The sequence below is a fragment of the Hemitrygon akajei genome, chromosome 4 (genome assembly GCF_048418815.1).
Source record: "Hemitrygon akajei chromosome 4, sHemAka1.3, whole genome shotgun sequence".
Taxonomy (NCBI): Eukaryota; Metazoa; Chordata; class Chondrichthyes; order Myliobatiformes; family Dasyatidae; genus Hemitrygon; species Hemitrygon akajei.
In genome coordinates, this window is record NC_133127.1 from 293200 (window position 1) to 307843 (window position 14644).

The 14644-nt window shown below is 44.4% G+C and overlaps 1 protein-coding gene across 1 annotated transcript in view; it reads left to right on the forward strand.

Moving 5' to 3' along the window:
* The window catches only part of LOC140725861 (F-box only protein 41-like), a gene marked incomplete at its 5' end in the record, with an annotated part of 371488 nt that overhangs the window by 286558 nt on the left and 70286 nt on the right, over positions 1 to 14644 (forward strand). Inside the window, one exon of the mRNA XM_073041806.1 lies at positions 11253 to 11368. Coding sequence (XP_072897907.1) covers positions 11253 to 11368 — 116 coding nt within the window. The remainder of the gene's footprint in view (positions 1 to 11252; positions 11369 to 14644) is intronic.

Sequence of the window (14644 nt, forward strand, 5' to 3'; positions counted from 1 at the left end):
GGGGATCTCATTGAAACATATAAGATTATTAAGGGATTGGACACGCTAGAGGCAGGAAACATGTTCCCGATGTTAGGGGAGTCCAGAACCAGAGGCTACAGTTTAAGAATAAGGGGTAGGCCATTTAGAACAGAGTTCAGGAAAAACGTTTTCACCCAAAGAGTTGTGGATCTATAGAATGCTCTGCCTCAGAAGACAGTGGAGGCCAATTCTCTGGATGCTTTCAAGAAAGAGTTCGATAGAGCTCTCAAAGATAGTGGGGTCAAGGGATATGGGGAGAAGGCAGGAACGGGGTACTGATTGTGGATGATCAGCCATGATCACATTGAATGGCGGTGCTGGCTCTAAGGGCCGAATGGCCTACTCCTGCACCTATTGTCTATTGTCAATGACTTGGCCTCCACAGCCACTCGTGGCAACAAATTCCACAGACTTACCACCCTCTGACTAAATTAATTTCTCCGCATCTCAGTTCTAAAAGGACAATCCTGAAGTCATGCCCTTTTGTCCTAGAAACCCCTACCATGGGAAATAACTTTGCCATATCTAATCTGTTCAGGGCTTTTAACATTTGGAATGTTTCTATGAGAAACATTCCCTGAATTCCAGGAAATACGGCCCAAGAGCTGCCAGACATTCCTCATACGATAACCCTCTCATTCCTAAAATCATTCTCATGAACCTTCTTTGAACCCTCTCCAATATCAGTCTATCCTTTCTAAAATAAGGAGTCCAAAACTGCACACAATACTCCAAGTGTGGTCTCAAGAGTGCCTTATAGAGCTTCAACATCACGTTCCGGCTCTTATATTCTATACCTCTAGAAATAAATGCCAACATTGCATTTGCTTTCTTCACAACCGACTCAACCTGCAGGTTAATCTTTAGGGTATCTTGCACAAGGACTCATAAGTCTCTTTGCATCTCTGCATTTTGAATTTTCTCCCAATCTAAATAATAGTCTGCCCATTTACTTCTTCCACCAAAGTGCATGACCATACACTTTCCAACAAGGTATTTCATTTGCCACTTCTTTGCCCATTCCTCTAAACTATCTAATTCTCTCTGCAGGCTCTCTGTTTCCTCAACAGCACCCACTCCTCCACCTATCTTTATATCATCGGCAAATTTAGCCAGAAATCTCTTAATACCAGAGAGCAAATCATTGACATACATTGTAAAAAGTAACAGTCCCAACACCAACTCCTGTGGAACTCGACCGGCAGCCAGCCAGAATAGGATCTCTTTGTTCCCACTCTCTGCTTTCTGCCAACCAGCCAATGCTCCACCCACGCTAGTAACTTCCCTGTAATTCCATGGGCTCTTGTCTTGCTAAGCTTCATGTGCGGCACTTTGTCAAAGACTTTCTGAAAATCCAAGTACATCACATCTACTACAGCTCCTTTGTCTACCCTGCTTGTAATTTCCTCAAAGTGTTGCAGTAGGTTTGTCAGGCAGGATCTTCCTTTCAGGAAACCATGCTGGTTTTGGCCTATCTTGTCATGTGCCTCCAGGTACGCCGTAATCTCATCCCTAGCAATCGATTCCAACAATTTCCCAACCACTGATGTCAAGCTAACAGGTCTATAGTTTCCCTTCTGCTGTCTCCCACCCTTCTTAAATATGGAGTAACATTTGCAATTTTCCAGTTATCCGGTACAATGCCAGAATCTATCGATTCTTGAAAGATCATCATTAACGCCTCCACAATTTCTCCAGCTACTTGCTTCAGAACCTGAGGGTGCATTCTATCAGGTCCAGGAGATTTATCCATCCTCAGACCATTAAGCTTCCTAAGCATCTTCTCAGTAGTAATTTTCACTGCACAAACCCCACTTTCCTGATATTCTTGAATGTCCAGTATACTGCAGTCGTCTGCCACTGTGAAGACTGATGCAAAATACCCATTCAGTTCCTCTGCCATCTCTGCATCTTTCATTACAATATCTCCAGTGTCATTTAGTATTGGTCCTATATCTACCCTCGACTCTCTTTTACCCTTTATCTACTTAAAAAAGCCTTTAGTATCATCTTTGATATTAGTTGCCAGCATCCTCTCATAATTCATCTTTTCCTTCTGAATGACCTTCTTAGTTTCCTTCTGCAAGTTTTTAAAAGCTCCCCAATCCTCTATCTTCCCACTAGCTCTGGCTTCCTTGTATCCCCTCTCTTTTGCTTTTACTTTGGGTCTGACTTCATGGTAGTGTCCTCCTTCACTTTGAAAAATTCTTCTTATTTGGAATATATCTGACTTGCACTTCCCTCATTTTTCACAGAAACTCCAGCCATTGCTGCTCTGCTGTCCTTCCTGCAAATGTCCCTTTCCAGTCAACTTCAGTCAGTTCCCCTAACATAGAAAACCTACAGCACAATACAGGCCCTTAGGCTCACAAAGTTGTGCCGAACATGTCCCTACTTTAGAAATTACTAGGGTTACCCATAGCACTCTATTTTTCTAAGCACTATGTACCTATCCAAAAGTCCCTTAAAAGACCCTATCGTATCCGCCTCCACCGGCAGCCCATTCCACGCCTCACCACTCTGCTTCAAAAGCTTACCCCTGACATCTCCTCGGTACCTACTCCCCAGCACCTTAAACCTGTGACCTCTTGTGGCAGCCATTTCAGCACTGGGAAAAGCCTCTGACTATCCGCACGATCAATACCTCTCATCATCTTATACCCCTCTATCAGATCACCTCTCATCCTCCGTCGTTCCAAGGAGAAAAGGCTAAGTTCACCCAACCTGTTTTCATAAGGCATGCTCCCCAATCTAGGCAACACCCTTGTAAATCTCCTTTGCACCCTTTCTATGGTTTCCACATTCTTCCTGTAGTGAGGCAATCAGAACTGAGCACAGTACTCCAAGTAGGATCTGACCAGGGTCCTATATAGCTGCAACATTAGCTCTTGGCTCCTAAATTTAATTCCATGATTGATGAACTGAGTCAGGTACTAGAGAGTACCCCTGTGGCTGTACCCCTTGACAATAAGTACTCCTGTTTGAGTACTGTTGGAGGGGACAGCCTACCTGGGGGAAGTGACAGTGGCCGTGCCTCTGGCACAGAGTCTGGCCCTATGGCTCAGAAGGGTAGGGAAAGGAAGAGGAAGGCAGTAGTGATAGGGGACTCTATAGTCAGGGGTTCAGACAGGTGATTCTGTGGACGCAGGAAAGAAACTCGGATGGTAGTTTGCCTCCCAGGTGCCAGGGTCTGGGATGTTTCTGATCGCATCCAAGATATCCTGTGGTGGGAGGGAGAACAGCCAGAGGTCGTGGTAAATATTGGTACCGATGACATAGGTAGGAAAAGGGAAGAGGTCCTGAAAGAAGACTACAGGGAGTTAGGAAGGAAGTTGAAAAGCAGAACCTCAAAGGTAGTAATCTTGGGATTACTGCCTGTGCCACGCAACAGTGAGAATAGGAATAGAATGAGGTGGAGGATAAATGAGTGGCTGAGGGATTGGAGCAGGGGGCAGGGATTCAGATTTCTGGATCATTGGGACCTCTTTTGGGGCAGGTGGGACCTGTACAAAAAAGATGGGTTGCTCTTGAATCCCAGGGGGACCAATATCCTGGTAGGCAGGTTTGATAGAGCTGTTGGGGAGGGTTTAAACTAGTTTGGCAGGGGGGTGGGAATCAGAATGTGAGTGCAGGGATTAAGGTAGAAGGACAAGGGCATGATGCTAAGAGTTCTGAGTTGATGAGGAAGGACAGGCAGGGGACAGAACATAATTGTAGCCAGTTAAAGGGGTTGAAATGTGTCTATTTCAATGCTAGTAGTATTAGGAACAAGGAGGATGAACTTAGAGCATGGATTAGTATGTGGAACTACGATGTTGTGGTGGATGTTACTGAAACTTGGTTGGAGGAAGGGCAGGATTGGATGATGCAGGTCCCGGGGTTCAGGTGTTTTAAAAGGAATAGGATGGGAGGTAGAAAAGGGGGGGTGAGTGGCATTGCTGGTCAGGGGTAGTATCACAGCTATAGAAAGGGAGGACGCTGCAGAAGGAGTATCAGTATCAGTATCAGATTCAGTTTATTCTCATTTAGAAACCACAAATGCAATGCAGTTAAAAAATGAGACAACATTCCCCTAGAATGACATCACAAAAGCATATGACAAAACAGACTACACCAGAAAATCCACGTAACGTTTGGCAATCCCCAATCCAGAGTCTGGAGAGGCTGCTGCATATTAAGACCTGCAAGACCTGCACAAAACCACATAATTATAACATATAGTTACAACAGTGCAAACAATAGCATAATTGATAAATAAAAACAGACAATGGGCACAGTAAAAATAGTCCAAGATGTTAAAGGACTGTAAATTCAAAAGAAATCACCACAGTTTCCACAAGTCCCCAGGGTCCCGACAGACTCGCCATCCCACGCCAGCGGCAGAAGGGAGTACCCCGCTATGGACTTCCAAGGCACTGCCCGACTCAGCCTCGCAGACACAGCACACAATGGAAGCTCCGTCGAAACCAGCCTCACAGACGCAGCACACACCGAAAGCGACCTGAGTCCATCGAAAGGACTCCGAGTCCGTCGAACCTCCGAGCCGACAACCATCCCCTCCGGCACAGCTTCTCCGAGCACCATCCTCTACCAAGCGTATTAAGACGGCCCCGCCAATGGCCATCGGCAACGCGACCCCGAGGACTGGGGGTCTGTTCTTCCCAGCAGAGTCCCGGACCTCACAGCAGCAGCAGCAACGAAGAAGATCTTCCTGGAATTTCCCGATGTTTCTCCGTGCTTCCACGTCCGTTTTCACGGCACGGCACCCCACTTCACAAATAACAGTTAATCAGTTCCGGAGTGGCCGCTGCAAGCTGCGTCGTACCGCCGTCTTGGATCACGGAGTCAGTCTGGGTGGAAGTCAGAAATAAGAAGGGATCAATCACTGTGCTGGGAGTAGTCTATAGGCCCCCAAATAGCCCTCAGGACTGGTCAAAGAACACTGAGGCTGTCTACAAGAAGGATCAGAGCCGTCTGTACTTCCTGAGGAGACTGAGGTCCTTTAACATCTGCCGCACGATACTGTGGATGTTCTACGAGTCTGTGCTGACCAGTGCTATCATGTTTGCTGTTGTGTGCTGGGGTAGCAGGCTGAGGATAGCAGACACCAACAGAATCAACTGTTTGGATAAAAAATTGGCTTAAAGGAAGAAAGCAGAGGGTAGTTGTGGAAGGAAAGTATTCTGCCTGGAGGTCGGTGACTAGTGGAGTGCCCCAGGGATCTGTCCTGGGACCCCTGCTAATTGTGATTTTTATAAATGACCTGGATGTAGAGGTGGAAGGATGGGTGAGTAAGTTTGCGGTTGACACGAAGATTGGAGGAGTTGTGGATGGAGCTGTAGGTGCTCGAAGGTTACAAGAGGAGATAGACAGGCTGCAGAGTTGGGCAGAAAAATGGCAGATGGAGTTCAATCCGGACAAGTGTGAGGTGATGCATTTTGGAAGGACAAACCAGAAGACTGAGTACAGGATTGATGGTCAATTACTTAAGAGTGTGGATGAACAGAGGGACCTTGGGGTTCAAATACATACATCCCTCAAGGTCGCTGCACAAGTTGATATGGTAGTCAAGAAGGCCTATGGGATGCTAGGCTTCATTAATTGGGGGATTGAGTTCAAGAGTAGAGAAGTCATGTTGCAACTCTACAAATCTCTGGTGAGACTGCACTTAGAGTATTGTGTTCAATTCTGGTCACCTCATTATAGGAAGGATGTGGAAGCTATGGAGAGGGTGCAGAGGAGATTTACCAGGGTGTTAACACAAAAATACAACTGCAGATGCTGTGGATCAAAGAATACAAACACAATGCTGGAAGAACTCAGCAGGGCAGGCAGCATCCATGAGAAAAGAGTAGCCAACGTTGGCTAGATGCGAGGGTAATTCCTGATGAAGGGTCTCGGCCCGAAACGTTGGCTACTCTTTTCTCACGGTTGCTGCCTGACCTGCTGAGTTCTTCCAGCATTGTGTTCATTACCAGGATGTTGGCTGGATTGGAGAACAAGTCATATGAAGCAAGGTTAGCAGAGCTGGGACTTTTCTCTTTGGAGTGTAGAAGAATGAGAGGGGACTTGATAGAGGTCTACAAGATCATGAGAGGCATAGATAGGATGGATAGTCAGTACCTGTTTCCCAGGGCAGCAATAGCAAACACTAGAGGTCATATGTACAAAATTAAGGGAGGGAAATTTAGGGGAGACATCAGGGGTAAGTATTTTACACAGAGGGTTGTGAGTGCCTGGAATGACTTTCCAGGGATGGTGGTGGAGGCTAAAACATTAGGGGTATTTAAGAGCCTCTTGGACAAGCACATGGATGAAAGAAGAATGGAAGGTTATGGGGTAGTGTGGGTTTAGTACTTTTTTTTAAGGATTATATGGGTCGGCACAACATGGAGGGCTGAAGGGCCTGTACTGTGCTGTAGTGTTCTATGGTTCTATGAAGGCCAATGCACCATATGCCTTCTTAACCACAGAGTCAACCTGTGTAGCTGCTTTGAGCGTCCTATGGATTTGGACCCCAAGATCCCTCTGATCCTCCACACTGCCAAGAGTATTACCATTAATACTATATTCTGCCATCATATTTGACCTACCAAAATGAACCACTTCACACTTACCTGGGTTGAACTCCATCTGCCACTTCTCAGCCCAGTTTTGCATCCTATCAATATCCCGTTGTGACTTCTGACAGCCCTCCACACTATCCACAACACACCAAACCTTTGTGTCATCAGCAAATTTACTAACCCATCCCTCCACTTCCTCATCCAGGTTATTTATAAAAATCACCAAGAGTAGGGATCCCAGAACAGATCCCTGAGGCACACCACTGGTTACCAACCTCCATGCAGAATATGACCAATCTACAAGCACTCTTTGGCTTCTATGGGCAAGCCAGTTCTGGATCCACAAAGCAATGTCCCCTTGGATCCCATGCCTCCTTACTTTCTCAATAAGCCTTGCATGGGGTCCTTATCAAATGCCTTGCTGAAATCCATATACACTGCATCTACTGCTCTTGCTTCATCAATGTGTTTAGTCACATCCTGAAAAAAATTCAAGCAGGCTCATAAGGCACGACTTGCCCTTGACAAAGCCATGCTGACTATTCCTAATCATATTATACCTCTCCAAATGTTCATAAGTCCTGCCTGTCAGGATCTTCTCCATTGTTATTTCCTTTATTCCACTGAAATACCGACACATTAGATTGTATTTTTTCTCTCTCAAATTTCAAAGTGAACTCAATCATATTGTGATCACTGTTCCCTCAGGGTTCCTTAACCTTAAGCTCTTTGATCACCTCCGGATCATTGCACAAAACACCCAATCCAGCACAGTCGATCTCCTAGTGGGCTCAACAACAAGCTGTTAGCATGTGTTTGTTTCCCACCATAGTGGTGTCTGAAATTCGTTGGAATAGGTTTAAGATGAGAACTGGAAGGTTTGAAGGTTATCTGTAAAAGTAAATTTTTCACACAAAATATAGTTGGAATATGGAATGAGCTGGTAAAGGAGACAGTGGAAGCATTTATGAGGCATCTAAACAGGTACTTGAATGAGCAAGACATGGGATTTGTGGAATTAATGGTAGCAGATAAGTGTGGACTTCAACCCAGATAGTGTGAAGTGGCCCATTTTGGTAGGTCCATTTTGAAGACAGAATATGATAGAAGAGTGGGCTGAACGATGGCAGATGGAGTTTAATGCTGATAACTGTGAGGTGCAACATTTTGGTAGGAATAATAGAGCATTGAAGAATGCAGTAGAACAGAGTGATCTAGGAATAATGGTGCATAGTTGCCTGAAAGTGGAATCTCATGTGGATAGAGTCGTGAAGAAAGCTTTTGGTACACTGGCCTTTATAAATTAGAGCATTGAGTATAGGAGTTGGGATGTAATGTTAAAATTGTACACGGCATTGGTAAAGCCGAATTTGGAGTATTGTGTACAGTTCTGGTCACCGAATTATAGGAAAGATGTCAATAAAATAGAAAGAGTACAGAGAAGATTTACTAGAATGTTACCTGGGTTTCAGCACCTAAGTTACAGGGAAAGGTTGAACAAGTTAGGCCTTTATTCTTTGAAGCATAGAAGGTTGGGGGGGACTTGACAGAGGTATTTAAAATTATGAGGGGGATAGATAGAGTTGACGTGGATAGGGTTTTTCCATTGAGAGTAGGGGAGATTCAAACAAGAGGATATGAGTTGAGAGGGGGCAAAAGTTTAGGGGGTAACACGAGGGGGAATTTCTTTACTCAGAGAGTGGTAGCTGTGTGGAACGAGCTCCCAGTAGAAGTGGTAGAGGCAGGTTCGGTATTGTCATTTAAAGTAAAATTGGATAGGTATATGGACAGGAAAGGAATGGAGGGTTATGGGCTGAGTGCAGGTCGGTGGGACTAGGTGAGAGTAAGCATTCGGCATGGACTAGAAGGGCTGAGATGGCCTGTTTCCATGCTGTGATTGTTATATGGTTATAAGTACCTCTGCTATCTCCTTCAGTTCAATACACACTTTTCCACTGTCACACTTGATTGGTCCTATTCTTTCACATCTTATCCACTTGCTCTTCACATACTTGTAGAATGCCCTGGGGTTTTCCTTAGTCCTGTTCTCCAAGGCCTTCTCATGGCACTTCTGGCTCTCCTAATTTCTTTCTTAAGCTCTTTCCTGCTAGCCTTATAATCTTCTAGATCTCTATCATTACCTAGTTTTTTGAATCTTTCATAAGCCTTTCTTTTCTTCTTGACTAGTTTTACAACAGCCTTTGTGGAGCTTGGATCCGGTACCATACCATCTTTTCCCTGTCTCATTGGAACGTACCTATGCAGAACTCCACACAAATTCTCCACGCCATTTCTTCCTTTCATTTCCCTGAGAACATCTGTTCCCAATTTATGCTTCCAAGTTCCTGACTGATAGCCTCATATTTCCCCTTACTCCAATTAAACGCTTTCTCGACTTGTCTGTCCCTATCCCTCTCCAATGCTATGGTAAAGGAGATAGAATTGTGATCACTAACTCAAAAATGCTCTCCCACTGAGAGACCTGACACATGACCAGGTTCATTTCCCAATACCAGATCAAGTACCGCCTCTCCTCTTGTAAGCTTATCTACATATTATGTCAAGTAACTTTCTTGAACACACCTGACAAACTCCACCCCATCTATACCCATTGCTCTAGGGACATGCCAATCGATATTTGGGAAATTAAAATCTCCCACCATGTTATTATTACACCTTTCCAGAATCTGTTTCCCTATCTACTCCTCAATATCCCTTTTACTATTGCATATATGTCAAACTCAAGGCCCGAGGGCCAAATCCGGCCCACGGTGGAATTACCTTTGGCCCGTGAGATAATATCTAATTACTATTAAAGCTGGCCCCAGTAATCGAAGCGCCTATGGCATATGATATGGCTAATGCTGAGTTTATTCAGGTACCAGGTTTTCAGGGTTTTTAGTGTTTATTCGGCAGTCTTCTTCATAAGAAACGGAATTTGTAAAGTGAAACACTTTGTAGTTATAGCAGAGACTGAGACACATGAGAGCAGGCTGAAAAAACGGAGGCAACGAAAGCTGCGTTCGCACGCATCCGACTGATCCGGCCCACATGAAGCTGCATTTTGCTCAATCCGGCCCGTGACCTAAAATGAGTTTGACACCCCTGTACTATTGGGTGGTCTATAAAAAACACCCAATAGAGTTATTGACCCCTTCCTGTTCCTAACTTCCACCCACAGAGACTCCGTAGACAATCCTTCAAATGTCTTCCTCATTTTCTGCAGCCGTGAGACTATCTCTGATTAGCAGTGCCATGCCCCCACCTCTTTTGCCTCCCTCTCTGTCCTTTCTGAAATATCTGAAGCCTGGCACTCAAAGTAACCATTGCTGCTCCTGAGCCATCCAAGTCTCTGTAATGGCCACAACATTATAGCTTCAAGTACTGATCCACACTCTAAGCTCATCCTCTTTGTTCATAATACTCCTTACATTAAAATAGACAGATTTTAAACCATCCCTTCTCTATCACCTGCCTATCGTCCCTCTCACACTATCTTCAAGCTTTCTCTATTTGTGAGCCGACTGCCTCTTTCTCCATCTGTTCAATTTGGTTCCCACCTCCCTGCAATCCTAGGTTAAACTCTCTCAATAGCCTTAACAAACCTCCCCGTCAAGATATCTGTCCCCCTGGGCTTCAAGTGCAACCTGTCTTTTTTGTGCAGATCACTCCTGCCCCAAAAGAGGTCTCAGTGATTCAGAAATCTGAATCCCTGACCCCCGCTCCAATCCCTCAGCCATGCGTTTATCCTCCACCTCACTCTATTCCTATTCTCACTGTCACGTGGCACAGACAGTCATCCCAAGATGACTACATTTGTGGTCCTGCTTCTCAGCTTTGTTCCTAACTCCCTGTAGTCTGCTCTCAGGACCTCCTCCCTTTTCCTGTCTATGTGCAAACACGAGGAAATCTGCAGATGCTGGAAATTCAAACAACACACACAAAATGCTGGTGGAATACAGCAGGCCAGGCAGCATCTATAAGGAGAAGCACTGTTGACATTTCGGGCCAAGACCCTTCATCAGGACAGTCCTGGCCCAAAACGTTGACAGTGCTTCTCCTTATAGATGCTGCCTGGCCTGCTGTGTTCCACCAGCATTTTGCGTGTCCTGTCTGTGTCATTGGTTGAGTGTACTTGGCTTTTTCTCCTTGAAGCGACGGAGGATGAGAGATGACCTAATAAGATGATGAGAGGCGTGGATTGTGTGGATAGCCAGAGGCTTTTGCCCAGGGCTGAAATAGCTAACACAAGGGGGCATAGTTTTAAGGTGCTTGGAAATAGGTACCAAGGGGATGTCAGGGGTAAGGTTTTCACAGAGTGTGGTTGGTGTGTGGAATAAATTGCCGGTGGCAGAGATGGAAGCAGGTACAATAGGGTCTTTTAAGAACCTCTTAGATAGGTACATGGAGCTTAGCAAAATAGAGGGCGACATGCTAGGGAAATTCTAGGCAGTCATGTCGAGTCGTTTACATGGTTGGCACAACATTGTGGGCTGAAGAGCCTGTAATGTGCTGTGAATTTCTATGTTCTATGTTCTAGATGGGATTTGTATTGTAGACATTATGGTTAGTACAAGTACAGTGCACTGAAGAGCCTGCTTCCATGCTGACCCTTTGGATTAAAATTTTGTCTCATCATAATCATTTTTTATTTTCCTTTACAAGGTGTCTGTCGCAGTTTAAAATCTATTGTGGTGCACATTGGGATAACTGATTACTTTGAGGAGCCAGGCAGCCCAGAAGCTCGGAGATTGTTTGAAGAAATGGTTGGCAAACTTCAGGTATGGTCTTTGTCCTTCAGTTAGTGAGAATCAGAAATCCAGTCAATCCAACCCGAAGTTTGGATTTGTTAATATTTCTTGACAAATAATTTGATACTATCAAAGAATCGAAGAATGATTGAAGCAGCTGTTGAGTCTGTGCTGACTCCTCGTACTCCTTGCAGGAATGTGCATTCTCTCAGGTACCTAATATAAGTCCTCTTCCATAACTGTGACTTACACAAACTTTACAGGCAGTGAATTCTAAATGATCACACTTTATTTGCATAAGGAAAAGTTTATCAGCACATCCCCTATCAATTACCCTACAGTATAAATGATGCAGGCAATGTGCTGAAAAATCTTAATAAGAGCAGCTTCTATCTATCACATTTAAACCCCTCATCATCTGTTCACCTTCCATCAAATATGTTCTCAGTTTTTTTTGCACTGAAAAGGTTAATCCCAGTTTCTCGAATCAGTTTTGGACCAGTTTTGGAAACCTCTTCTGTAAAATGTGGTGACCAAATATTTATTCAACAATCTAGATGCCACTGGTTGCAAAGTTTAGCAGATAGTTGAACAGTAGAAGGCTTTTGACCTCAGAACAATTTAGATATTGTGGTTAGTTGACAGAAAAGTGACAAATGATATAGGAGCAGAATTAATACACACAAAATGCACTTCGTGTGTGTGTCACTTGGATTTCCAGCATCTGCAGATTTTTTTCGTGTAGGAATAGAATTAGGCCATTGAGCCTGTCAAGTCTGCTCAGCCATTTCATCATGTTTGATCCATTTTACCTTTCAGCCCCAATCTCCTGCCTTCTCCCCATATCCGTTCATAGAACATAAAACAGAAATTTACAGCAAATTACAGGCCCTTCGGCCCACAATGTTGTGCCGACCATGGAACCTACTGTAGAAGCTGCCTTGAATTTTCCTAGTGCATGGCCCTCTATTTTTCTAAGCTCCATGTACCTATCTGAGAGGCTCTTAAAAGACCCTATTGTTTTAGTCATGTCCTGACTAATCAAGAATATATCAACCTCTGCCTTAAATATACTCAATGATTTGGTCTCCATATCCACTGTGGCAGTGAGTTTCACAGAGTCACCATTCTCTGGCTAAAGAAATTCCTCCTTATTTGTGTTCTAAATGAACATCCTTCTATTCTGAGACTGTGTCCTCTGGTCTCAGACTCTCCCACCACAGGACACAGCCTTTCCACATCCATTCCATCAAAAACTTTCAACATCCGATGGATTTTGATGAGGACTCCCCTCATTCTTCTGAATTCCAGTGAGTTAAAAGTGGATTTATTATCAGATTGCATATATGTCACCATTAACAGCCCTGAGATTTATTTTCTTTCAGGCAATCAAAGTAAGTACAGAAAATACAATAGAATCATGAAAGACCACATGCAACAGAGCGGACAACAACTAATGTGAAAAAAAAACAACAAACTATGCAAGTACATAAAGAAAAAAACATAAATAATGAAGATAATAAAACCAAAAGACATTAAGACATAGGAGCAGAATTAGACCATTCAGCCCATTGAGTCTGTTCCACCATTTCATGATTCTCTTGCCTTCCCCCGTAAACTTTCACACTCTGACTAATCAAGAGCCTATCAATCTCTGCTTTAAATATACTCAATGACTTGGCCTACACAGCAGCTCATGGCAATGAAATCCACAGATTCACTACCCTCTGACTACAGAAATTACTTCTCATCTCTGTTATTATAATATTGTGAGCAGTTATGGGCCCCTTTTCTAAGAAAAGATGTGCTGGCATTGGAGAGGGTATGGAGGAGGTTCACAAGAATGATTCCAGGAATGAAAGGGGCATTTGATAGCTTTGGCCTTTGCTCACTGGAGTTTAGAAGAATGAACGGAGATCTCATTGCAGCCTGTTGAGTATTGAAAGGTCTGGATAGAGTGGATGTAGGGAGGAATTAAGGATCATCCAGAAAGCAGAGCAATTGATAGATAACACTTTTGAGCAGGCGGTTACATCTAGAGTGCCAAATTCGGGGAGTAGATGGATGAACACCGGGAGAGGTAAAGGGAGAAAGAAGTCAGTGCAGGGTCCCCCAGAGGCCATTCCCCTTAGCAACAGGTATACCCCTTTGGATACTGCTGAGGGGGATGACCTATAGGGCGAAGTCAAGACGGAGTAATAATCATGGGGGACTCTATAATTAGGGAGACAGATAGGAGATTCTGTGGCAGGATGGTGTGTTGCCTCCCATGTGCTAGGGTCCAAGATGTCTCTGAGCAGTTGCAGAATATTCTTGAAGGGGAGGTGAGCAGCTAGAGGTCATTGTAAATACTGGTACCAATGACATAGACAGGAGAGGGGTAGAGGTCCTGCACGGTAAGTTTAGGCAGTTAGGAAGGAGGCTGAAGTGCAGGACCTCCAAGGTGGTAATCTCTGGATTACTCCTGGTGCCATGAGCGAGGGAAAGTCAGAACAGGAAGATAGTATAGATTAAAGTGTGTCTGAGGGATTGGAGCAGGGGCAGGGATTCAGATTTCTCGACCATTGGGACCTCTTTTGGTACAAAAGAGTACAAAAAGGACTAGTTGCACTTGAATCCCAGGGGGGCCAATATCCTGGTGGGGAGGTTTGTTAAGGCTATTGGGGAGAGTTTAAACGAGGATTGCTGGGGGTTGGGAACCAAACTGAAGAGATGGAGGAAGAGGCAGTTGGCTCACAAATAGAGAAAGCTTGTAGACAGTGCGAGAGGGAGGATAGCCAGGTAATAGAAAAGGGAAACACTCAGACCAATGGTTTGAGATGTGTCTATTTTAATGCAAGGAGTATTATGAACAAAGCGGATGAGCTTCAAGCGTGGATCAGTACTTGGAGCTATGATGTTGTGGCCATTACAGTGACTTGGATGACTCAGGGACAGGAAATGTTACTTAGAGTGCTAGGTTTTAGATGTTTCAGAAAGGACAGGGAGGGAGACAAAAGAGGTGGGGGCATGGCACTGTTGATCAGAGATAGTGTCACGGCTGCAGAAAATGAGGAGGTTATGAAGGGGTTGTCAACAGAGTCTCTGTAGGTGGAAGTTAGAAACAGAAGGGGTCAATAACTCTACTGGATGTTTTTATAGACCACCGAATAGTAACAAGGACATTGAACGGATAAGGAGACAGATTCTGGAAAGGTGTGATAATAACAGTTTGTTAGGTGTGTTCAGGAAGCTTTCCTGACACAATATGTACACTTTGTAAATAAGCCTACAAGAGGTGAGGCTGTACTTGATCCAGTATTGGGA